This window comes from Vipera berus (assembly GCF_964194415.1).
Source record: "Vipera berus genome assembly, chromosome: 3".
Taxonomy (NCBI): Eukaryota; Metazoa; Chordata; class Lepidosauria; order Squamata; family Viperidae; genus Vipera; species Vipera berus.
Genome location: NC_138204.1, coordinates 21,487,713 through 21,514,086, shown reverse-complemented (window position 1 = coordinate 21,514,086; position 26,374 = coordinate 21,487,713). Strand labels below are relative to the sequence as shown.

Here is a 26,374-nt window from a genome sequence, read left to right as displayed (position 1 = left end):
GAGAAAGCCGGGCTGCAGGGCTGCCTCCGCGGGTACTGCTCTAATGCAGAAAGGGAAGGACAAAGAGGGAGGGAAGGAAGGAAGGAAGGAAGGGACAATGGGAGAGGGAGGGAGAGAAAGAGAGAGAGAGAGAGAAAGAGAGGAAGAGAGAGAGAAGGAGAAAGAATTTTTTTTCGTTTTCCTGCTCTAAAAACTGGGTGCGTCTTATGGTCCGGTGCGTCTTATGGTCCGAAAAATACGGTATATATCCCTCCTAGGTTAATAATATATTTGTTTGCACAATTTCTTATTCTTTTTAACCATAGTTAAGAATATATTTAATCTTTAAACGTTCCATTTAATAGGTTTAGTCAGTGCTTTTTTTGTAAAAGAAAAAGGTGCCAGAACTCACAGATGTCATACAACCCGCCTTGCCTATCCTACAAGGTTCCATCCAAAAAAGGTGCCGGAACTCCGTTCTGAGCGTTCTATGACAAAAAAAGCCCTGGGTCTAGTCATCTAATCCCTTAACTCTGATTCAAAACATTTTTTTATACTTTTCTTAAATTCAGTCACATTTAAGTATCTAAAACGGGGGTGTCAAACTTTTGGGTTTTGGGTGTCATCCAAAAGCCACGCCTACCCCATTGCCGGCAATGGCGAAAAGGCTCCGATACGTTGCATGACATCACGAGTTTGACATGTCTGATGTAAAACATTTCCTTTACTTAAGTTGTTTCAGCTTTTTTTTTTTTACAGAAAAGAAGCATATTATATTATTTAGAGAATTCATCCCTCTTAGAGTGGTATATTCCAAAGTTTTTCTATTTCTTTAACCATATTAAAACAAATGTTTCTTTTTTAAGTATTCTCTCTGATAGGTCCTATCATCTATTTTCTTAGTTTCCATCTTAATCTTTTTTTCTTTGCTCAGTATCTTTCTTAATCAATGTACTTTGCTGAATCAAAAGGTTTTTACGTATGATCATAAGTGTTGCTGTAGATATAGAAAGTAAATCAATATCTTTGTTATGGGCAATTGCCCACTCCTTTTTATTAGGAATCTTTCTTCTTCCTTTTCTCTCCACTCCTCGTCACTTTTTGTCTCTCCAGTTCTGGGGTTTTCCCTAATATCTCTGTAGAAAGTTTTTTTCAGTCTTTTTTCTTGTCCTCAAATTTGCTTTGTAGTGTTGAAATGTAAGTTGTCTTTTCCAAATCTAGTATTTCTTTAAAAAAAATTCCACTTGAATTGAATCATACTTCTTTGTTTTGTAGAATTCCATCTTTAAGTCTCTATGCTTGGATTTATGTTCAGTCATCTGTTTTGTCTGTTCCCTCTCTGCTATATTTTCCTGAGGGCTCTTTTGGAATAAAATTAAATTGGAGATAAGTTGACTTATACTTTCAAAGTTATTCTGTATTTCTTTGTAGTTGGAGATCATTGTCCTTTGAATTAGTTGCAGCTTATCATATATTTCCTCTTGTGAAGTATTCATTATTTATTGGTAAGTGCTTTCTATAAATCTGATTTTCCACGATGACCTCTCCCTTCCTCACTCTTGGAGGTTTGTTTTTTTGCTTCTTGGGAGTTTCTCCTCTTCAGGAAAGTAGGTAGGATAGAGAAAATCAATATTCTTACCCAAATTCAAACACGCTGTTTACAATCAGCTTAAAGTAGAGCTTTTGACTTCTGTTGCTTGTAGCTGGAGCTAGACTATGGAGTTAGCTAGCCTTTCTCCTGTTGGTTTCTGGAAGGCTTCTCCTGGACCAATCGGGGAGACTGCCGTCTTTCCTAGGTCCCTGGGACTTCCTTCCTTCATTGCCACCTCTCCGGGCTGGCTTCTGGCCCATTTAGGGTCCCCAAACAGGAAGAAACTTAGCTGGAGGGCTCGGCGTCCCGAATCCCTCAACTGCCTCGCTGCTTGCAGGAACTGGAAGTCCAAATTGTCCAGTACTTTTCTTACACTTCCTTGAATTTTCTAATATTGGTCAACCAAAGTATAAATTTCAACATGTTGCCCAAGATCTGCTCTGACCAATTCTGATGAGAAGCAAAACTATTGCATCCATTTTCCTTCTCCATAAGTCTCATCTTGAATCGTAAAAAAATCCATTTTCATTTTATATAATGAAAGATATATTATAGTACCCTGGTACTATATAATGGCATGGGTCCAGATTACCTTAGGGAGCACCTGCTGCCAGCATCAGCTTCCCATCGTCCTGTGCGCACCCACAGGGAGGGCCTCCTTAGGGTTCCGCCGGTTAGATTGCCGGCGGGTGATTCCCAGGGGGAGGGCGTTCTCTGTGAGTGCGCCCGCCCTTTGGAACGAACTGCCGATGGAGCTTCGGACTGCCCCCGACCTTCGCTCGTTTCACCGAGACTTAAAAACTTGGTTGTTTGAATTGTCTGGCCTAGACTGAGGGATTTTAAATTATATTAATAAAATAAAATAAAATAAAATTAATTTTATTTTTTATTTTTATTTTTTTAATTTTAATTCCATTTATATCCCGCCCTTCTCCGAAGACTCAGGGCGGCTTACAAGCTTAGCAGTAGCCTTCATTCTATGTATATGCCTGCTTATTAGGGCTTTCACACACACCCCAAGTGGCATTATTACAAAGTCAGCTTAATTGCCCCCAACAATCTGGGTCCTCATTTTACCTACCTCGGAAGGATGGAAGGCTGAGTCAACCTTGAGCCTGGTGGGATGCGAACCTGCACTAATTGCAGGCAGCTGGTGTTACTTAAGGAGGCATTAGCCCACTGCTCCACCAAGGCTCCTAAAAATTTTAATTTTTAATGTTATCTTAATTGTGGGCTGTATTTATATTATTTTATTTTATTCTCTCTTTTGTATTGTTTTTAACTTGCCCTGTGAACTACCCCGAGTCCTTTGGGAATAGGGCGGTATATAAATTCAACAAACAAACAAACAAACAAAGAAACAAACAAATAAATAAATAGATAGATAGATAGCATGCTCAATGAACGGGACTCACTTCTGAACATGGATTCAAAAAATCATTCTGTTTGATAAAATTCGTCCTTTATAAAGATTTCAGACATTTTATAAATATACATAAGAATGAAAACTCTTTTTCTGACACTTTCATTTTCTTACATTCATGAGAAAGACTGGAGCACAAATAATTAATTAAGAGCTTTAATACAGTTCTTATTTATTCTTATTTTTCATGCAATCATTTAATAGTTCAATCAATTGGGTTTATACATTGCATAAAACTGTAATGTGGCTTAATGCTGTGTGAGTCTGCTAACTATGGTTTATGCAACAACTGATCATTAAATAGAGGGTTTTTGTGATGTAAAATCCAAGCAATACATTTTCCCAAGAAAAAACTGACCCATATGTTTGCAAGATATAACTGAATGAATCACAGTTAAGACAGCTTTCTGAGTTCATGTGACACACTGAACTATACATTAATCACACTGATTAACATATAACTATTTTAAAATAGTCTATCTTGACATATGAATCCAGCAATGTAAAGCAGAAATAAAGGACATGATTGTAATTTGTATGATTAAGTGATTAAAAATATCAATGCTTTTAAGACCATAAGTCAGTAAAGGAACTGAAGGAAGATATCTTCCCTTTTAATTCTCTATTTATGGATGATACTATCTATTTTGAGGTTCTGTTATAGAAAATTAAGCCTTCTGTCTTGTACTGAATAATTCTGTATTCATCTTTTCTATCATTTACACTTCCTACAAAGAGCATGTCCACACAAATGAGTTACAACAATACTAGATGGCAGGACAGAGATTTCAGTTCAAAATATTATGAAGCAAAAGGAATATAAGCAGGTGCTTTTGTAAGAGGATATAGTTATCAGTGGTCCAATTCGACAGCAATGAACAAAGCAAGATAAAAATGTGCTGAAAAATGACCCTGAATGTATAAGAAATCTTACACTAAAATACAGAAACTACAACACTAAATGGTCTTCCAAGTCACACATAAGTTGTTACAAAAGAATTCCTGATATGCTGATATAGTCCTTTTTATTCTATAACATTTGATGCTTTTATATACAGTCACAGTGACCTTTTTATACATTTACTGCTTGTTGAAGTTTGAGATCCTCAAGCTGAGAACTCTCTCTTCTCAAATATATAATTGGGAGCATGTTCATGTGTACGTATTACACATTGCATACACACGTGCATGTGCATAGTTCTTGTTCCATATCCTGAAGCAACAATATATTGCATACCAGAGATCTCTAGCTGCACCCTGTTTAGATATGGCATAAATGTCACCCTTTCACCATAGAGCTATAACCTCTGTCAGCATATATTCTCCACTAGCAAAGTGTAACCAGAAGAACAAAAACAGGTAATGACATGTATATCACATATATGTTCATAATCCCATAATTCCTGAAGGTGCAATTTTCCCCTCCATCTCCCCTTCAGTAAGAGCAAAGAGAAATATGTTGCTGGGATAGAAGTCCCTTTAGTGAACTCCTTGTCAATCAAACCAATTAATATTCTATCTCTTGAAAATTACAGTCTAAATTTCTCCTTTGGACTTCCTAGCTGCTGGAACTAAAACAGGTAACCATTTCATAATAGCACAAGGAATGTGGGGGGGGGGGAAGAGAAGAGACAGTGTGAGAATACAGGAGCTTTGAATAAATCAACTAAACAACTAAAAATGATTACTTCTAAAACAAGAAAGCAACAACTGTAATCCACAGGGGAAAGCATTTTAAAAAGTTGCTTTTGAAAGCAAGTTTCCCCTAAATATGGTACTCTAGAAATTTTCCTTTAAAAACTGTTTAAATGTTTAAGGTTTAGTTAAAGTAGTTATTCATGACTTAATGAACCCTAAAATAGGCTTTGACCCAAAATAGTAACTTTTTTAACTAAACCAGCTTGGGGTATTGAGCTATCTTTTGCTTTCCTTTCTGCACAAGCATCAATGTCCCACAAACACTTGAAGCTAGAGAGAAAACCTCCAAATTATAGTTGCTCTAGTTCTCAGTTAAGTGGTAACTTCAACAGCATTGTGAAAGCTAAGAGAAAAAGCAGGAAGAAATATCATCTCAAAAATGAAATGATTGACTGGAGAGGAGAGATTGGAAAGCAGAACACTGTATACTATAAACTCATTTTGTGTTTCAGAATACTATTACTTGGAATATACACTGCAATATGAAATTTGTATTTTACATTAAAACAGGCCTATAAATATCTCTATATGCTTGATACATACAAAGGCCACTCTAAAAGATACAATATTCAGTACCAAGGATGTCATTTCAATTTATTTTCAAGGTTATTACAAATCAATACTGATCTGCATGAGAGATCTTGACACAAAATTTTCTATGAGCACAAACTTGTCATACAGCCATATGTAAATGAAGATAAAGAAGATAAAGCTATGGCATCATCTTGCAGCCTATTTCAGTGGGAAGTAAATAGTATCCTCCCAATGGTCAAGACTATAACTTGAAGCCAGAACTGTAGTTGGGATGGGAAAATATGTGGGCTACAAGTACTCCATGTCTTATGACCTTTCATTTAAAGATCATTTGAAGTTATGAGAGCACTAAAAAGAAAGACATATGATTGGTCCTAACATATACAACAGTTGCAGTGTCCACATAATTACACGATCAAAATCCAGGCATTTGACAACTATTGTGTACTTGCAACCATTCCAGGGGGGTTTTCATAACCAAATCTGGATTTGCTTAATTTTCATGTGATTTGCTTAATGACTATTGCAAAAAGGTTGTAAAATCAGGTGGAATTCACTTAACAAATGCATCACTTAGCAACAAAACTTCTGATTATAAGTCAGAGACTACATGCATATCCTTGAAAGCAGAGGTTACAAAGACATTATGTTTGCCAACAAAATAGAAAAAGGATCTTAACATTTTGCTGAAATCTGTCTGAGAATAATCCATGTTTGTGCTTTTCCATTAGAAACATCTCAACATTTGGCAAGGCTTACAATCGTTAGGAAGCTGCTGGGGACAAATACTGTATGTATTGAGTGGAAAAACAAGGAGTCCTGAATTAGTTTGTTACATAAGATAATCTGAACTACCATTATTACCTATTCCACAAATACATATATTTTTATGCAGAGATAGCAAGTTAGTTCTATCTTAGAATCATCTTAAACTAGAAATATAGTCAGATGATCAGAAGTCATAAAGAAAGAAAAGAAAAAAGAAAAGATTTGGGGTTGCAAAGTAAAGATCCACAGGATTTTTTTTAAGATGAACTGTTTAATGGGTTCAACCATCTAATTGGTGAATGCATACAATAGTTTGTCTACATCGTTTAAGAAATACACTGGAGGTTTTAGATGGTTGAACTTGATTTGTGCTTAGATTGTAAGCCACCCTGAGTCTTCGGAGAAGGGCAGGATATAAATGGGATTTTAAAAAAAAAACTTCACCATACCTTTTAGCTTTTAGAATGACATCCACTCAAACTGATGAAGAAATCTGCATATGCACAAATATTTATAACAACATTTTACTTACCTTCCTAAGAACTGAACTTCCCCTCTGTGATGATGGGGAATTGACTTGTATCTCCCTGTATCTCCTTCTGGCCGAGTAACCAAATAGCCTGCATAGTGAACCCTGAAGGAGAAATGGAGTCATTAAACTGTTTTGAATTTAGTATTTGCCAACACTAATCATTTGAGCAAACATCATTATTGACATTATTCATAAGCATCCCAACACACCTCCTAAATTAGCTTATTTATACACATTTTCATTTGAATTAGTTGTGTGGTAGCCTATTATTATATTCCAGGTAGAAAATGGAATAAGCTGTTTATATACTGATAACTATGAAGCTATGGGGCACAATTGTAACGAGTATGGTTATGTACTTGTAAAATCTGCTTATCTAATAGAGTAAATTAACTGTACCCAGGAAATAAATTTCATGGGTCAACTTAAATTATAAAAGTGGAAGATGAAATAGATTTTTTTATTATTATTTATTAAACATATGCCACCCATCTTGCCTGGAGGCAAATCTAGGCGACTTACAACCAGCTGCCTGCAGAGCTTAGGACTGCCCCCAACCTCCGTTCATTCCGCCGGGACCTGAAGACCTGGCTCTTCGAGCTCTTTGGCCCAGGCTGAGAATATTTTTAATTTTAATTTTAACTGGGTTTTAATTTTCTCAGGGTTCTATTTAATCTCTTTTAATTTGTTTTAACGTTTGTATTGACTGTTTTTTAAATGCCCTGTAAACTGCCCTGAGTCCTTCGGGAAAGGGCGGTATATAAATCTAAATAGATAAATAAATAAATAACACTAAATTGATTTAAAATTAACAAGGATGGGAAGGAAAAGTAACTTTACATCAGTGATAATGACATGGCTGTGGAGGTGGACATTATCTTACGTTATTTTGTAAGAGTGGCAGCTGCCAAAACAGAGCTGAATAGCATAAAGAGAAAATAGGAGAGACTTTCAGGCAGTTGAGTATTGCTAAGACGTAACCAAGGATACAAATTTTCCAAAAGTCACTCCTTTTTAATTTTATATTGCAATTCTTTTTGTTCACAAGTCTTGTAGAATCTGAAACTAAATCATGGAGCCCTGTCAATTGGAGTTTACATGCAAACCATCCTCTCCACCCCCAGCAATGCAACGCACCTGTTCCAAAGGTCGTCATCCTCTCCACCCCAGCCCCAGAACGCATTTGCAAAGCCATTGATTTTTTTGAACTGTTCCACAGTCAAGCCACTCACTCCACCAAAAAATTCAGCATATGGAAGGCTACAGATATATGAAAATAAAAATGTCAGTCAAGTTTGAAATGAATAGTTTTTAGTGGTCAAAGCAAATACGTTGTTGTAGCATGTCTCAATTAGTTTTAGTTACAGTAGTATCTGCTTCTAATTAATTTTCTCTTTTAGCATTAAACTTACTAGGAAATTGCACTTACTTACATATACATGTACTTATCCAACTTAGCAGCAAAGTGTCTTGGCATCTGTCCACACCCATAATAGTTACGATTGTTCTCAGGTATATGGTCCACATCGTGAAAGATCAAACAGTCCCAGTCCAAGTCCTTCATAGCTTCCCGAAAGCCAACATTAAAGAGCATAGCACGATTAAAGGGCTGATTCCCTGCCTAGAAGACAAGCCCAATATATAAAAAATAACATTTACTTTCATTCATACGACAATCTGAGTTCCAATACTTGAAGTGGATGAATAGGTGCACTTAGTTGCTTTATATCTTAGAATATATAAGTTTCCTTTTTCAAAGACACAAAGATTTTTCTTTCGTATTTTGCCTAAGAAAATTTTGTGTTTCATTCGATTGCCATTTCTGACATACGAGCAGATTAAGCTCTATAAATAGACATATGAGGGTTAGGGACCACCCTAAAGCCTAAATACAAATACCAAAACAGACACACACTATTGCCAGGCTAATTCTTGATAGATAGGAGTTTAACGTGTGCCTAGGGATGTCATGCTATAGATATATAGGGTGAATTTGATTAACACATAAAATATAAATGCAAAGCAAAATTTATATATCACTATTGTCCCGTGATAGCCCAACCTAGTTTGTACAAGAATACAAGCATAAGGATCTCACTTCTTAGTTGGATCTTACACAAATGTGTGATAAAAAATTGTACCAAAAAAGAAAAAAAAAGCAAACATGCAAACACTGTAACAGTTTCATCAAGGAGAAGTGTGGCCATTTAAATCTGTTTGCGGAACTACTAACCACTCTTTAGTTTCGTACAAAGTTGAACCAATTATTGGGGTATATTGAGTCACTATATGTCTTAGGAAGTACCAAAATTTTGATTTAGATAGTCTTAGGTTTTAACTACAAATCAACAAACAAAACACACACACCCTCTTGGAAGATTTGCATGACTTGAAATTGCATCAGTGATATATTGTTGAGCAAAACCCTATGAGTATATCTTTCTTATAGGATTTTTGGAGCCCTGGTGGCTAGAATGCAGTATTGCAGGCAAACTCTGCCCACAGTCTAGAGTTCGATCCTGATGAGCTCTTTCACTCTTCCAAGGTTGGTAAAATGAGGATGCAGATTATTGGGGGCAATATGTTGACTCTGTAAACCGCTTAGAGAGGGCTGTAAAGAACTGTGAAGGGTATATAAGTCTAAGTGCTATTGCTATTATACAACAGATCAGCATTTCTCCATCATTAGATCCTTAAAAGTTTCATTTTATAAGTTCAAGTGAAACATTTCCTTGAAGACGTTTTATAAAGCAATAAGGTCTCCTTGCTTCTAAAAAATGAAATGTATACATCATTTCATTTCTCTCCTGAGGCCTCCTCCAGCAGTTCCAGTAACAGAAAGAATATTTTATATTTGCACTCTGCATGGGTAGAAGTTTCTGGCTAGGGAAACAGGCAGCCCTCATTAAAAAATTACTTCAATATTTGACTTGATAAGAAATTGTTATCAAAACAAACTTGTCAACACAAATCTAGAAATTAACCTTGAAAAGAAAAACAGTACATGCAAACTTACTTGCTCAATGACATAAAATGCAAATTGCAAACGTTGATGTTGCAGCATTGGAATAAGATGTCTAAAGAGAACTGGCAAATGTTCAAAACGATTGCGGAATGGAATAAGAATAGCCACCTACAAGGAGAAAGATCATTAGCTCTTCTAAGATCTTGCAAGCAACCTAAGCTATCAATATCATTCCCAAGCTACTCTACAGATATTCTCTTCTATTACAAAAGGGGTTCCCAACCAGGGGAGCCACTGTATTACAATATAACTGCTACCAATATTTTTTTTTAAAAAAAACCCTTGAATTATAAGGCCAGCAGCTTCTATAAAAAGCATTTCAAAAGAAAAATTTAAGCACACAAGCAGCTCAGTATTCAAGATGGTATATAGCATTATTGTTTTCAGCATTCCCTTTCTGCAGCTTACTTTCCAGCGAGGCAAGCAGTCACTAGGCTTCCAATGACCTCCTAATTTGATAGTAGGGTCTTGAGAGAAGAACTGGTGGATCTCATCCATACTGATTTCACTCATATTTACATCAGTTAGCCCCTCTGTGTACGTAAATAGCAGAAAATGAGAAATAGCAAGCACAGCCATAAGAACATGTTTTGCAAATCAATTGTAATTTTCAGAATTAACTCCTCCTTTACTATTTTAATCATTATTTTCTGAGCAAAGTAGTAAGCCAATAAATTTATTTAAAACTACAGATTGTTTGGAAGAATAAACAAATGGAAGCTATTACTTCCAGATGCATAACATATAACAATATCACACTCTTACTGTACTGCTGAGCATGAAGAAAGGAAGCACATAAGCTCCACATAAAACAAATATCTGGATTTGCCAAACTTGCTGGAGGGCAATTGCTACTTATGATAGGTGACAAATAATTTTACTGGGCCTCATTATCCTTCACTGATATAATCACGCTCATCAACCAAGAAAGCTTATTCCCAAATTTAGAGCACAGAAACTCAGCAAACACTGATAAAACATGAATCTTTCAAGTACATGCATTTATAATGTTTCATTGGATATACCAGCATTTAGAAACAGTAGATGGAACTTAACATTTTAGGATAATCAATCTATACATGATAAATAACGTGGTAAAAGGTCTCTATTTCTCTCCCATCCTACAACTGAAAAAATCTGGACATGAATGAAATAAGATTTTATTTAATAAACAAAATAATATCTGGACCATGTAAAGCCATGAAGAGATGCTTCACTCAAGGAATATTTAATGGAATATCCTTTTTGTTTCTGTTTTGCTAAGCAATATTCCCTGCCCCCTTTCTATAAACAAGATAGTTATCTTTCTTCACTTGACACCAATTTAATGGCTTATCCAGCATTTCAAGAAGTTGCTTCTGTACATTCTGAAACTATTGGATGAAGTTTTGATGTAATATAAAGCAATTCAAGGAAGTAAGCAGCAATTTCCTTTATAATATAAACTTAGTTCAGCAATCTATTTATTACATGAATAATTAATTCTAAGTTGTACAAATTTAATTAACAAATCAGTTGTACAAATTGAATTCAGAAAAATTTAAAATATATGAAGCAATACTGAAATAAATAAGGTTTCAGACAATTTATTTCTGGTTGGAATATGACTTTATATATGTTAAGCATATAACTGGAAAGGGAAAAGGGTGATTATATAAATTGTAACAAAACTTACTCATAGAAGGGAGCCTCTCAGGGCAAGTATAATTTGGAAAATAGGTAAAATCTTCAGGAAGGAAAGTTGTTGTTTGCAGAAAGTTTTCACTGTGATTCAAATCAAAAGGATAATCTGATGGAAGAGTGAGAAAATAAAGACTGCTACTCAAAATTATTTTATTACTTTCCATTACTAGCCAAGTCATTAGGTTTATTTCTTAATATCTTTAGTATTATACAACACAGACAATAACTTTCATGATTTCATCATTAGGAAATGAAATTTTCTCCCTAGAAAAGAAATTCCAGAATTAGTGCATTAAATATCTTTAAAAGCCAGTAAAGGACACTGATAATTGCATCAATATATCATTCTGCTTATTTTATTCATTTGGGGAAATTCCAATGTTTATTTTAGGATTTGCCATTTGCAATGCTGTGCTCATATTTTATACATCAACAGTGCTATGAAAGCAACATCTGGATTTTTATTATGTAAAATTGAAAGCAGAAGCTGATAGAATTATGGAGACTTAATTCAAGCGAAGTACCTGATAGTGGCTATAAAAATACTAGCTGACCTATCTCTTTTGATAAAGAAACCATTCTTCTTTCAAACCAGATTATTGTTAAGAAAAAAAGCTTTAAGTTCATTAATACACCACGTGCACAATGAATTTAAAGTTTAATCCATGATGCCTCCAAATAGGGCTGAAAAAAACCTCCATCTAACATCCTGGACAGGCACTGTACAGTATTCTGAACTAGACAAAATTATCTAACATAACAAAACTGTTTCTTGACGTTTCCAATTGCATCTTTAAAAGACTCTATAATGCATGAACACAAATGAAACTCAAATAATCTACTCACTCTTCCATTAGCTACAGTGTACCGTTAAGAACTTAACACTGATTTAAGAGTACAGGTTGCTCCCCGGGATCAGCAACATTTCCCATTTCTAATATCCATTGATTGGATATTTAATTTGGGCCCATTTCAATTTATATGTTATACCACATTTTTATTTATGATTAGCTTATTTCATTTTACAATGGCATATACCAATTATTTTGCAAGACTCTGTGCAAGTAAAACATAAAAATAATAACATAATAACCAAAATGAGTACCAGGTATCAAGTCAAAACTAACAGGATGTTTATCTTTTCAACAACTTCAATCTATCAGCTGAAGACCAAACAAAACAGAATGGTCTTCACTTGCTTCCAAAACATAAAATGCTCTTCACTTCAGAAAGAAGAGAATTCCAGTGACGCAGGGAAGCCATAGGGAAAGCCTGGCTCTAAGTTGTTGTTTATGACAAACGTGAACAAATGTTCCAGCTAGCTGCAGTTATTTACATAACAGTTTTTAAAATGCCTTATGTGACAAGTATATTTCCTAGTACTGAAGGTGAATATTTTTCTTGTTCTAACCTCACATACCAAATCTTAAAGAAATGCAGACTAAAGTAAAATAAAAAGATTCTAATTTGTTTTCTCCAAAATTTAGATGGTCCTCTATTTTTTCCAAGGTCACAGTGTTAAAGAGTTCAACTATCAGAATGTGTAATAATTGCAGCAGTATGCTCGTATTTCACCATGACGGAGGCCAACATGAAACTGAAATTAGACAATACAAGGCACTCCATTAGTATATTAGCAAGGTTATTGTACTTACATGCTACTATCATAAGAACATATATATTCTTATCAATAACAAACCACTAATTCCTTTTTTCTGTTTTTTTATCTTAATTTTTATGATAGCTACACTTTGTACAGATCTGAATAATGCATAGACAACTAGAATTTTAACTCATGAATTTCCTTGATATAAAACATATTACTCAGAATGCTTATTTTTAAATTTTACTATTTCACTTCTAATGAAATTATCGTGGCTTTCTTATGAATGAGCCTGTGAATGTTCATGTGACAATATGTTGATTTTCATGAGAAAATTACATGTAAAAACAAAGAAGGCTGGCGAATGAGTTCAGAGGCAGCAGAGCCCTCTAAATATAATGAGATGTCCAGAGTAAACATAGGACATGGGTATCAAAATCGCCACATCACCTGACATGCCGTGATGTATTGTGACTTTTTTCGCACTGCCAGAGCTGGGATGGATGCGGCCTCCGCATGATGCAACCAGCTGTGGGCTGGCAACTTGACACTGCTGACATAGGAGATCCTTAAATTCAATCTCCAACCAAGTTTTTTTTTCTTTTTTGCGAATTAACTGCTATGGAGCCTTAAATTAATTTCAAAGTTGCTCTAAGATAAAAGTAAAATAATTAAGAACTGCAAAATTCTTTAAAGTATTGTAAAATTATTAGGGAGCAAAGAATGGAGAATAAAATTATTTTGCTGCTACTATTGTATTATCAGCAGTAAAAGCAGCAAAAGCACATAAATTAAGGTATCTTTCCAGATACCTTAAACTTTTATTTCATAAAAACTGTGACTGCACCCTTTAGGTAACTTTTTTTTTCATTTTTTAAATTTCAGATAGAAAAAGGGAATTAATGAAGGGGAGTTAAAACATATGAGAGATACAATTTGGATGGTGTATCCTAGCAATACATTTGGCAGTTGTTTTGCTGCATATCACCTTGCAGTGTTTCTCTCCCCCCCCCCCATATCAGGAAAATGTTTTAAGAAATGGAGACAACTGAAATTTTCAAAGAAGGTAAGATTGGCTGGGAAATCTGAAAAAAAGATTTCAAAGGCAGTGTTATATGTATTTTGATGACTACAGAAGTCAAATCCTTGCAAAAAAACCAAACCAATTAGAAATGATTTTCTTTTTCCCTGGGTGTAGTTTCCTTTATATGGAAATGAAATGATGTTATTGTGAGACGGTACAGAGAAAATAAGCAGTGCATTTTATTATGAATAATAATAATTCAAGAAACACATGTCAACACAAAGGCCAGTTTCTGTAAAAACATGCTTACTCATTTTAGGGTGAAATATCATGGACAGAGACATCAGTGCAACACAACATCCCAGCTAATAACATTTCCACAACCAAGCATAAATTATTTTGACATATAACATTTTATATTTAAGAATTAAGCTAGAGCAGGAAACAAGAGTAGAGAACTGCCCTGCAGTACAAATGAACCTCTAACAAGATATTTTAACTTTCTCTAATGCATCATTCTCTCCAGTCAAATCATTATTTTTTTATTTATTTTTTTATTTTAATCCCATTTATATCCCGCCCTTCTCCGAAGACTCAGGGCGGCTTACAATCTAAGCACAAATCAAATGTGCTTAGCAATAGCCTTCATTCTATGTATATGCCTGCTTATTATTAGGGCTTTCGCCCCCCCCAAGCGGCATTATTACAAAGTCAGCTTAATTGCCCCCAACAATCTGGGTCCTCATTTTACCTACCTCGGAAGGATGGAAGGCTGAGTCAACCTTGAGCCTGGTGGGATGCGAACCTGCAATAATTGCAAGCAGCTGGTATTACTTAAGAAGGCATTAGCCCACTGCTCCACCAAGGCTCTTTTTAATAATAGCATTACAAGTATAACCAGATATTTTTTACATTTTAATCTTCAGTTTTATTTTAAAGTTCTTGCTTCGTGCTGGAACAGTAGTTTTTATGTGTTTTATATATTTCCTATATAGTACTCTTTTCCTGTTTCTTTCTCTCTCTTTTTTTATGTTATCATCTATGTAATTCACCCAGAGAATTTGGCTATTGGGTGGGTTAGAAGTAAAATCTTAGTTTGAATGGTGTTAAAAATAAAATTCAAAAATTAAAACAAAGCACTCTTTTTAAAAGCCACAACTATTTAATTATATTATTTTATATGGCTGCCCGAATAATCGGATTATGATTATGATCCACCCACGTAACTAAAGGCTGGAGCAAGATACAGAAGTTGGTTGTGCTAAATAAAAACATCTACATTGATAGTAACATTGGTTACTGCAACAGAAAATTTCCTTCTTTTTGCGCCAGGGACCTCAGTCACACCATCTAAGCCAGTTGAAAAGCGAGAAAACACTGAACAAACCAGGAGTTTTGCTGTTCTTATTAAATAGCTGAAGAATAATGAAGCCAATGTTAATTTTCGAAGAAATTGTGTCTTCCACTTTGTTTTTTCAGTTGCACTGAAAAAGCAATTTTCAAAGACATTTGGCTATGTGTCGGAATCCTTATCAGTCAGAATTCAGAACCTACAGGACAGAAATGACATTGGTTGTGCTTTTGCATGACCTCTGGCATGGACAGGATGGGGGTAGTGCATCCATCCTTGCCATACTGAACCTCTCAGTGGTTTTCAATACCACTGACCATGATATCCTTCTGGATCCGCTGAGAGGATTGGAAAAGGGCAGTATGGTGCTGTGTTGTTTGGTCCTTTACAACCAATTCTACCACCACTTAGTGATGATTGAGGTGGACCAATCACCAATCTCAGGAATCGGTGTTTTTCCTTTCCTTCTTATCATCTACATGAGATCCCTGTGCGAACTCATTTGTTGCCATAGGATGAGGTATCATCAGCATTCTGACATGCTCAAATATATATCTCCATCTTTAGTGAATAAGATGATGGTATGAGTGTTTTATCCTTATGCCTGGAGGCTGCAAGGGTCTGGACGAGGAACAACAGGCTTCAGCTGACACTGGCAGGACTGAGTGCTTTGGATTTGGGGGCCCACTGGTTTCACTAAATCATCTTTGCTGGTGAATGGGGTTGCATTGCCCCAGACTCAGGGCACAAACCTGGGGTGCTCCTTGACTCACGATACCTGCTTGATGAGCAGGTGATATTCCCGTTTAGGAAGAGCTTTGTACAGCTTTGTCTTGTGCACAAATTGCACATGCTCCTGAACTGGCATGCCTTGTTTACAGTCACTCATGCCTAGTCATTTCCAGATTGGACTACTGCAATGCGCTCTGCATTGGATTGCCCTTGAAGAGTATCCAGAAGCTTCAGCTAATTCAGAATCCAGTCATGCGGGCAATTATGTGCATTCTCGAGCAGAGCATGTTACATCTCTGCTCTGTAATCTGCACTGGCTGACAGTTTGCTTCAGATCCAATTCAAGCTGTCGAAATAACTTTTAAATCCCTTCATGACATGGGAGTGGGATATATGACGGACTGCCTCTCCCCAGTTATAGCAGCCTGTTCCATTAGTCCTGGCAGCAAGGTCATGTTGCGGATTCCACCAGCTGGAGAACTGCATTTGATAGTTCCCAGGAGATTTGCCTTCTCTGCCATGGCACCTAGCTTAATGAACAAACTTTCCTCCAAATTTAATTACCTACCTCCCTTTTGATATTCCGAAAGGCCCTCAAGTCCTTATTTACCCCAATTCTCACCAAACATACCAGAGTCATTTCCAGTGCTGTTCCTCTTGGCATAGGCACTGCGGACCACCTGTTCATAAACCTGGGCTCCTATTGTTCTCATATTTTCACGTATCATGATACCTTGGGCTTGCACCATGAAGAGGTAGGTGTTCACTGCAAGAAAACAAAGATAAGACTAGTTATAGCCTTCTGAAAAAGGGAATGAATTCTGAAGTATTTCAGAAACCACTCTTCTTTTTTACCAATATTTTAGAAAGTTATCATGCAATTTAAATAATTTAAAATAAATTTAAAATATTTCTAGTAAATATGTTCCAGTAATACAATTGTAGAAATTGTATTATATATTCCAAATCATCCCAGAACAAAAGAATATTAAGAAACAAACACATTATTTTGTTATATTTAGATCCCATCTTTTCTCCTCCTGTTTATTTAATCTTATAATCCAAACCTGTGATATAGTTTGAGCTGATGTGCACTAATTAATCTAAATTTATTAAAGTGACTTTAACTTAAGCTATCCTAATCATGATCAAGCATCCCAACCATTACAGCTGGTAAGTTCTTATGAATGTAAGAGTACAAATTATTTTTAAACAAAAATAGTAACCCTTTTGCATATGAAGTTCATTCATTCCCTACTTAATACAACTGATATTGCTGCTTCAATTCTCTACCTTAAAATTTCCATTTATTACTTCTGAAATCCAAAGAGACCATAACTTTTATTTTAATAAGCTAATCAAAATTTTACAAAGACAATCTTTTTACCAACTTCCAGTTTGGATATATTTAAAAAGTGCAACAGCAAATGTAAAAGCAATCACATTTGGGGAGGGTGGGCTATTAGCACAAACACATTAGTATTAACTTGGTAATTATGAACATGCAGTAAGTATGTTAAGTTTTAAACTCTTTTGAACTCAAACTGCACACTGTTTAAATCTTTCTAGAAATATTACGCACTTAAATTATAAAGAAGCATTGTGACCTTGAAAGATGCATATTTTGAAGTTAGAACACTTTCTGGAAAATTATTATTGAAGTTCTAGGAAATGATTATTGAGCATAAAAGAGGATAAGATTGTAAAAATATTAACAGAGGGCTAGAGAAAGAACTTGAAGAAGATCAAAATACTGAAAAGAAGTCAGAGCACAGAGAAGGAAGAATACAGGAAACTGAACTCAGCTATTTGGTTCAACAACCTGATGCATGTCAGGAGCTTGTTATGCTTGGCAATAAAGACTGACATATGCTGGTATCAGGAAGCTCTAAACCTTAATATTTATCACCTTATTTGTACAGACAGAACTAAAGTTGGGCTATTTGAACTACTGCTCTTATATTCAATTACATTTTCTAAAAAAAAAAGAAAACCCAACTCAGAAAAAAAACTAAATATTGCAATTCTTACACTGACATTATGTAAACAGTAACTACATTAAGCAAAACAAAAGGACAATTCTATGCAAGAGATCCATGGCTACAGAGAACCCTGTGGTGTTTTGAGCTTTGGCAGGTCAGCAAAAGGTTACTTTAAATATTATAATTAGAAACTCAAAACTGTAATCTAGCTCACATTACAAACATGGACATTGTTTCTACCTGCTCTTTTTAAAAGAGTCTTCCAGTTTTCTTGACTTAAAAAAACAGGATTATGAACAAGCCATCCATCATAAAAGATGTCCTCATAAATCAATGCCAGATGGATCCCCCACCCCTTTCCTAGGGCAGCCCTTCAATACAGGCTCTGTGGCAATTTAACAAAGATGTTTCATTTCTTTTCACAAGAGAAATGAACGTGTGTTCACAAGACAATTTATAGGTCTATAATTTATACAATAACATTCATTATATAATTTTGTTCCTTGGACAGCAAAGGTGACTAACAAGCAAGTACTTGAGCGCATAACACCGGACATGTCACGAGAAGACAAAATCACGAAACGTGAGTCTGACTTACTTTGGCCATGTCATGCAGGGAAATTCACTGGAAAAAGCCATTATGTTTGGAAGAGTTAGTGGTTAAAAAAAAAGGAAACCAGGCCGTCAAAGAACACGGTGGCTGGACAGACACTATTAAGCTGACACAAGTCAGATCATAGAAAAACTCAAAGAAGTAGTGCAAGGTCTGAAGATGTGGAGAGACCTGGTCCATAGAATCGTGAAGAGTCAGACATGATTGAATGGGTATCATCATTATCATCATCATCATCAAACTTTGTAATGTATTTATTCTGCTCTCAGTCTTCAGCTATTACTGTTTGTTGGGCATTTCTAAACATTAAAACTAGGTTTAAACACTTTCTGCTCTAATGTATATGTGACAACTTGAAAAAGCCATAGAAGTATCAAAATTAAAAGGATCCCCCTAACTGAATGCTTATGGTTATGTTCTTTTCTTACTTCACAAAAAGGGATTTAAAAAGATTTCAAATCCAGACATTAAGAAGCCTGAAGCCACTAGCAAAACAGTATCGTTATCTTCCTATATTGTTCTGCACAAAATTATATAAACATTTTAATTCAATCTAGCTCTCATTCACTTCTAAACTGCCAACTATTTAAAAAGTTACAATTCAATAAAATAAATTTATCACACTGAGACATGATATTCAGAGGGTAATAATTAGAGATATGCCATTTCTATTAAGGCTGTTTAACTAAATAAAACCTAGATAAAACCTGAATCGGAAAATACACATTTCATATATTATGTCTGAACACTTGATGATGGTTTCTTCTGCTTTAATCTACTTCAGATACATGTTGAAAGGCTGTTCTGTAAATAACAAAAAATACAACACACTGGCCTAAAAACTATCAAGAACACCAAGTATCTGAGCATTATCAAAGACAAACCCCACCGCCCCTTGCAAGACTCTTAAATTTTAAAAAATCCTTTGATTTTGTTATTCTTTTTTTTAAGAACAGCAGAACACAATAAATTCTCAGAAACATTTTTGTGAGCTACTGTCGCCAAGGTATCACCAAATAAAATCTGCAAGATTTCAGCAAATGTGGCAAATCTGCACCTGGCCTTTCAGACTGGAAGACTGCCTGTCTCTTTCCAGTAAAAAAAAATCTCTGAATAGGTACCAACATGACTTTCTATGTAACAATCTGTCAGATCCAATATGTAATTTTCATTTTAAAATGATTCTAGGTCAGTTAAAATCCTTCTAACATTAGAACCTGTAACAGCATACTTTTCTTACAGATATAAACTTTCAGCCATACACAAATATATATTTGAGTCCATCTGTTCTAAAACCCTAAATATAGAGACGGTAAGTACCCAACAATAAGAAAGTGATTTGGCCATCCTTATCTGCCTGGATGCTCATCTGGTAATAGGCAAAATACTGTCTCTACTTATTTTGGATTACTACTATTCAAATAGGTATTTGAGGCATCTCAAATCTGTATGCATAGTTAATGGGTTATTCTTAAGAGGCAAACATCCACTCTCTTACAAAGCTCTTCTCAGCTTCAAAACCATTTTACCTAGAAGCCATTTAAAAAATGAAAATCTCTTGCATACAAAATTGGGTGAAGTTCTTATTCTTGTTTATACAATTATGATTAAAATTGGAGAGGAAAAAATAAAAGTTACTACTTTGGCAAATTGGAGGAAGATCTTATGGGGAAAAGGCAAACACTAACTTCTGTACTTCTGTAAAGGATGAACATGCACAAAGCAAGCTTCCTTGGTTTTGAATATCTAATTATTTTTCAGAATATAGATTTTTTTCAAGCAAACCAGTGAACTCATTTTTGGATTATATGTGCAGCACAATCCACTTAAACTATGTCCATTAACTCTCTAGTTGGTGGAATTAATTCCGCCGGTATAATGTTGGTATGTTAAAAACTCATTCAGGATTTTGTTTAAAACCATACATGTGAACCAGTACTTATTTCAGATTTTCAAACTAAAAAAATAGTTTCCTAGAAATGGCTAGAATAATGCTAAAATGGCAACTATCAGAAAAATCTGCAACATTCTTACCTATTTCAGTAATGCTTGAATAGATATTTGAGAAAAAAGTACAGAGCAGCACTCTCACACTAATTAGAAGAGGAATGTCAGAGAAGAAAAAAATCACCTTCACTATTTCATTCTCCCAACCATCTGGTGGATGAAAAGTTGTTGCATCAATGGAATGATAGCACCAGTTTCCACCTTATTATCAGATACTTGGCTTCTATGTTGGCTGAATTATTTAATTATATATTTGATGTAATAAAAAATTCTAAAAAGATAAGCTGATAATGCTATCAAGTTGATATTTTGAATACCCTGAAATAGAGGGTACATGTAATGTTTTGTGAACTGACAAAACATAGGTTCTCCAAAAACTTTTAATTACAAAAGCAGTTTGCTAACCAGTAATGAAAATCAGCATGAAAAGCAGAAAGATGCTAAAATAATTGTATTATTTGCTTAGCAATACCATGGGCATTTAATAATGCAGATAAAAGACTAAACCTAATATTGATTTTAAATTGGAGTGAATTGTGGTTTTGGTGTTACATTTATTCATTTATTGGGTTTTGAGGCAGCCCAACCCTAAAAAGACTCTTGGTGGCTTACAATATTTAAAAGAATACATAATTGAAAAGGAACATGACTTTTTGGACAAAACCACATTAATAACACTCTCCTCACAACATCCCCACACAAATAATTGTCAGGGGTTCCTTAAAATCCTTACCCCAGATATGAGAACAAAGCTAAGACTTCAAGAACATTTGAAGTAAATCAGCTACATGCATCTCCAGAGGGCAGGAGCCATAACAGAGAAGACATATTTCCTCAGTCTTGCAATATGACAACATTTAATTGAAAGGATCCAGAGTGTACACACTCTGCTGGATTGAAGCAGATAGGTAGAAATAACTGAAAATGGTAGTCCTTCAAACAATTAAGCCCTGTGCCAAGAAGCAATTCATCCAATATAATCAGTGCAGCTTTATGAAACAATGACGACATATGGGCATAACAAGAAGCATGCCACTGCATTTTGAAACAAATGTAGCTTCCAGGTGGTGTGCAAGGGCAGTCCCATACAGAGCACATTTCAATAGTTCAATTGTGAGGCAACTAGGACATGGAGACCACTTGGTTGAAGAAAGGGTGCAATTGGAGTCCAAAGTAGACTTGTGCAAAGGCCCTCTTGGCTGTAGCTGCCATCCCCTCTGTTAAGGTAAAAATCACCTTAGTAGAGGGCGAAGGACCGTGCTTCAGAGAATGCATGATGTGCATGAAGGGAGGTAATAAAAAACACGCATAATCTTACTAAATACCTTTTAATTACAAAAATATAAAAACTAAATATATATTATAAAGAGAGCTAGCTGACTACATCCTAACGTAACAGACAGTAACAGCAAAGTAAAAGACAATAAAGAAATAACTGTGAGAACTTTTTTTAGACATGCACACTAAACAGACTGAAACCATAACATAACTGGTCATATGAGATTCACTATGGTTACCAGATAAGTTATCACAACAGGTGCAGAGAGCAGGGGAAATGTACAGTTAGAAATGAACTTTTCTGACAAACAAAAAAAAAACAAAAAACGTGCAGTGACACCCTCTATGAGCAATAACTGCAAGTCCAGGAGGAAACCCCCCCCCCTAATTGCACCAAAGTCTTCAATGGATAAGAACAACCCCATCCAAAACCAAAGGTGAAAACATCCAAGACCCAGCAGGCCCAAGCAGCCACAACTACTCAGACTTGTGAGAAATGAGTCTGAATTTGTCCTTCCCCAAACAGCCTACAGACACTGGGTTACCACATTGACAGTGCACCTGTTTAGCCTGGGATTGAAATGTACAATTGGATATCATTAGCATACTGAAAGAGACCAGATCTGACAGATAGCCTAATCTAGGGGTTTCATGTAAATGTAAATTAGAAGCCTAACTTGGGAAGCCTTCTTAGATTTGAGGTAATACAATACAAAGACAGCTTGTTAATACCCTTGGTGGAGCTGGGATGGGGATGTTGCATCCATCCTTGTGCTCCCTGATCTGAGCATGAGGATGGATGCAACATTCCCATCCCAGCTCCACCAAGGGTATTAACAAGCTGTCTTTGTATTGTACTACCTCAAATCTAAGAAGGGTTCCCAAGTTATGCTTCTGATTTATTATTTATACACCACCTTTAATTAAAACTAAGCTTTCATTTAAAAATCCACTGACATCTTTTTCCATATCATTTTTATAATCTAGCTTATTTTTTTAAAAAAATCCAAATCCACATTCAAATCAGCCCGTCTATTTTATTCAATAAAATCTGTTTTTCTCCTATATTCTCTGTAATAGTAATAGACAATCTTGTAAGCAATTATAGCATACACTGTTCCCAGCAGCCTTAATTTCTTCTATAATCAGATATTACTCCATTGTATTAATGAGTCTTCTCCTTTAATTGTAATGCTTACTTCTCTCTGGTTCCCTCTAGCAAACCTTCAAACCTCATCATCTATTTATTTTCCAATTAGCAAAACTTTCCCATAGGAGGATTTCTTACAGTTAATTTCAAAATCTTCATATATGATTTTATAAAATTTTAAACATCCCACAGAAAATATTCTTTCACGTTCATCCATCCCACGGGTGTGCAATTAATTTTTCCAAGCAGCCACATGAGAAACTGAGACTGTTACGGAGGGCCACTGCCCAGCGCCCCAACCCTGTCATTGTGGGCCAGACTGAGACCACTCGTGGGGTAGACGTTGCCCAAGGGCTGTAAAATGTCCAGATTTGATCTATCCCGTTTACTTTCTAAAGTCAACTTTCTAGTTCCCCTTTTGCTGTCTTCCAAAAATTAAAGTTTTTATTTTCTAAACTTTTTGAATCTCAGATAGATTGCCCTGTCTTCTGGATGGTTCTTAATATCTAGAAAGCAGCTTTCTAAAGTAGTTTAGAGACGAAATGGGCAAAAACACTGTTCTTATGAAGGGTCCAAACGGTGAAATTTTCCCCAGGCTCCCAGAACTCTCAAACTTGCTAAAGATCACTACCTGCCTGTTCTAAGCTACAACCAAGGTCTTGGCTGACCTGCCCAGCAGATTACAGGTAGTTTTGACTTAGAACCACAATTGACCCTGGAATTTCAGTCACTGAGTTCTCACATGACCTATGATTTTATGACCTATTACCACAGTTGTTAAGGGAATCACTGTAATTAAGGAAATCACATCGTTGTTAATTGAATTTGGCTTCCTCAATTGATTTTGCTTGCCAGAAGTTAGCTGGGAAGGTCACAAATTGTGATCACATGACTGTAAAATACTGCAACTGTTGTAAATGAGGGCAAATTGTCAAGTGCCCAATTGTGATCTTGTAGCTGCAGAGGTGGTGCAACAGTCATGACTTTTGAGGATGGGTCTTAAGTCACTTTGTGAGGCCATCATAAATTTAAACCAATGTTAATCTAAAATCAAGCTATTTTTATGTTATTAAATAATCTGTTCCTTGACAATTAATGGCATCTAAAAATTCCTACTTGTGTATGCCTATTCATAGTTTCACCTCTGTAAGCATTTCAAAATAATATCCCCCACAAATTGAGTATAAACAGGTGGTAGTGTTTGGGTAAAGGACCTTGTGGTGGGTTTTTTTTGGTACAATGTTCTTCCTAGGTGGGATCATGTAGCCAATACTTTATAACCAAGCAAAACCATTCCCTCGTCAAGTCTTTGTTAAAAGCTTGAAATATTAAACTTTGTTATGATATATTGCAGAAATATAATCAAAAGATTTCTAAAGTAAGGTACACTCTGCAGATAGGCTTAAAATCAGACACCATGTAATTAACTATCAGAGGAAAAATAAGAATTTTGAGGGGCTAACTTACATAGGAATAAACAAGGACTTTCCTACTGAGCAAACATGCATAATAGACAACAGCACTAAAATATTGTTCTGCTCGAGTGTTTTACTGCTTCCTATAACTTTAGAGGTTGCTGTTAGAATTATAATCTCTGATTCAGCAACCACAGAGAGGCTGGGGAAGGGAGGACCATATACTAGTAATGTAAACTTTGGCAGCAAGCCAATGAGCTTGAAAACAATGAAAAATAAAGCTTTGGATAGAGAAGAAGGCAGGCCTTTGCCTAAGGAAGTTTTCATCCTTTTTTATTTAATTGCCATTTCAGATTTAGGTAGCACTTCACATTTTTGTTTGATGCATTAAAAGCACGAAATACAGAAGAAAAAACTATACAATAAATATTTCTAAAAAAATGATTATTTCTCCTATCATTCTGTATGTTACTGGCTTTGGACTTTTCTTCTTGCAGGTATTATGCCCATATCCTTTTTAATGGTTTATTCTTCAACTATGATTGAAATATAATTTTATTACCTTGACAATCAAAACTATTTCCACTTCACTTTTACCCAAGTCACATTTTCCTGTTCATGGAATGGAGGCAAGATACCATATGCATAGCATAAAGAAGTTTATTCATATTTACTTTATGAACACAATGTTCTTTTTTGGTGGGTATTTGGCATTTTAGACTGCTTTTGGGTTCCCTGCTATGCTAGCAACAGAAAATTTCAAAAATACCCCCCAAATACTTTTGTCACAATGCAGAAAGTTCAAACACTCCTTGAAATGATACATCAACATACAGGTAGTCCTTATTTTATTACCCCCCGTAGATAGGGCTCGCAACTTGGGAGTCCTCCTGGATTCACGGCTCACTCTGGAAGACCACATAGGAGCTGTGACTAGGGGGGCTTTCGCCCAGGTTCGCCTGGTGCGCCAGTTGCGGCCCTATCTAAGCCGGGATGATCTATGCACAGTCACTCACGCGCTCGTGACCTCTCGACTAGACTACTGCAACGCTCTCTACATGGGGCTGCCCTTGAGGACCACCCGGAAGCTCCAACTGGCACAGAATGCAGCCGCGAGAGTTGTGTTGGGAGTTTCCCGATACTCCCATGTTACACCTCTGCTCCGTGAGCTGCATTGGTTGCCAGTTGTCTTCCGGGTGAGATTCAAGGTACTAGTCATGGTGTTTAAAGCCCTACATGGCAGGGGTCCGGAGTACCTCAGAGAACACCTGCTGCCGGCGTCAACTTCCCTCCGCCCTGTGCGTTCCCACAGAGAGGGCCTCCTCAGGGTGCCACCGGTCAGAGAATGTAGATTGGTGGCCCCCAGGGGGAGGTCTTTCTCTGTGGGCGCTCCGGAGCTATGGAACCAGTTACCGGTTGAGCTCCGGACGGCGCCCGATCTTCGCTCCTTTCGCCGCGATCTGAAAACATACCTGTTCGAACAAGCCGGCCTGGCCTGAGGGGGGATTGGTGGGGTTTTTACTATCACTTTATTGGGGTTTTATTAATGTATTTATTGTTGGGCATGTATTTAATTACTTTTTAATTTTTGTAGCTGTGTGTTTTATTCTTGCCCTGTACACCGCCCTGAGTCCTTCGGGAGAAGGGCGGTATACAAATATTAATAAATTAAATTAAATTAAATTTTAACAATCATAATTAGAACTGGTTCCATCTGATGCACTAGTTTTATTCTTTCCTAGTACAAATAATATTCTGTTCTCTAACATAAACAAACTAAAGCATCAGGAATAGACTAAATGAAGAAAGCAAGGTATGTCAAGCGTATGCAAGGAGGAAAACTGTTATGCTACAAGGAAAATGAGAGCTCAAAACATGTCCCTTACCCTCATGGCTTTTAGCCTAATACCATAAAAATATTGCACAAACTTTGTATATAGCCAACAGAAAAAAACTGCAGTACAATTTTTTAAACATGCTTTGAAA

General features: G+C 35.9%; 1 protein-coding gene across 2 annotated transcripts in view; it reads right to left on the bottom strand.

The window, feature by feature from the left end:
- Nucleotides 1–26,374, bottom strand: part of B4GALT5 (beta-1,4-galactosyltransferase 5) — a 68,034-nt gene that overhangs the window by 24,235 nt on the left and 17,425 nt on the right. For both annotated transcript variants that reach the window (XM_081322860.1, XM_081322859.1), the window contains exons 2-8: nt 16,575–16,709; nt 11,226–11,339; nt 9,959–10,083; nt 9,542–9,658; nt 7,959–8,146; nt 7,663–7,785; nt 6,526–6,627 (exon numbers count right to left, since the gene is read on the bottom strand). In XM_081322860.1, coding sequence (XP_081178986.1) covers nt 6,526–6,627; nt 7,663–7,785; nt 7,959–8,146; nt 9,542–9,658; nt 9,959–10,083; nt 11,226–11,339; nt 16,575–16,709 — 904 coding nt within the window. The remainder of the gene's footprint in view (nt 1–6,525; nt 6,628–7,662; nt 7,786–7,958; nt 8,147–9,541; nt 9,659–9,958; nt 10,084–11,225; nt 11,340–16,574; nt 16,710–26,374) is intronic.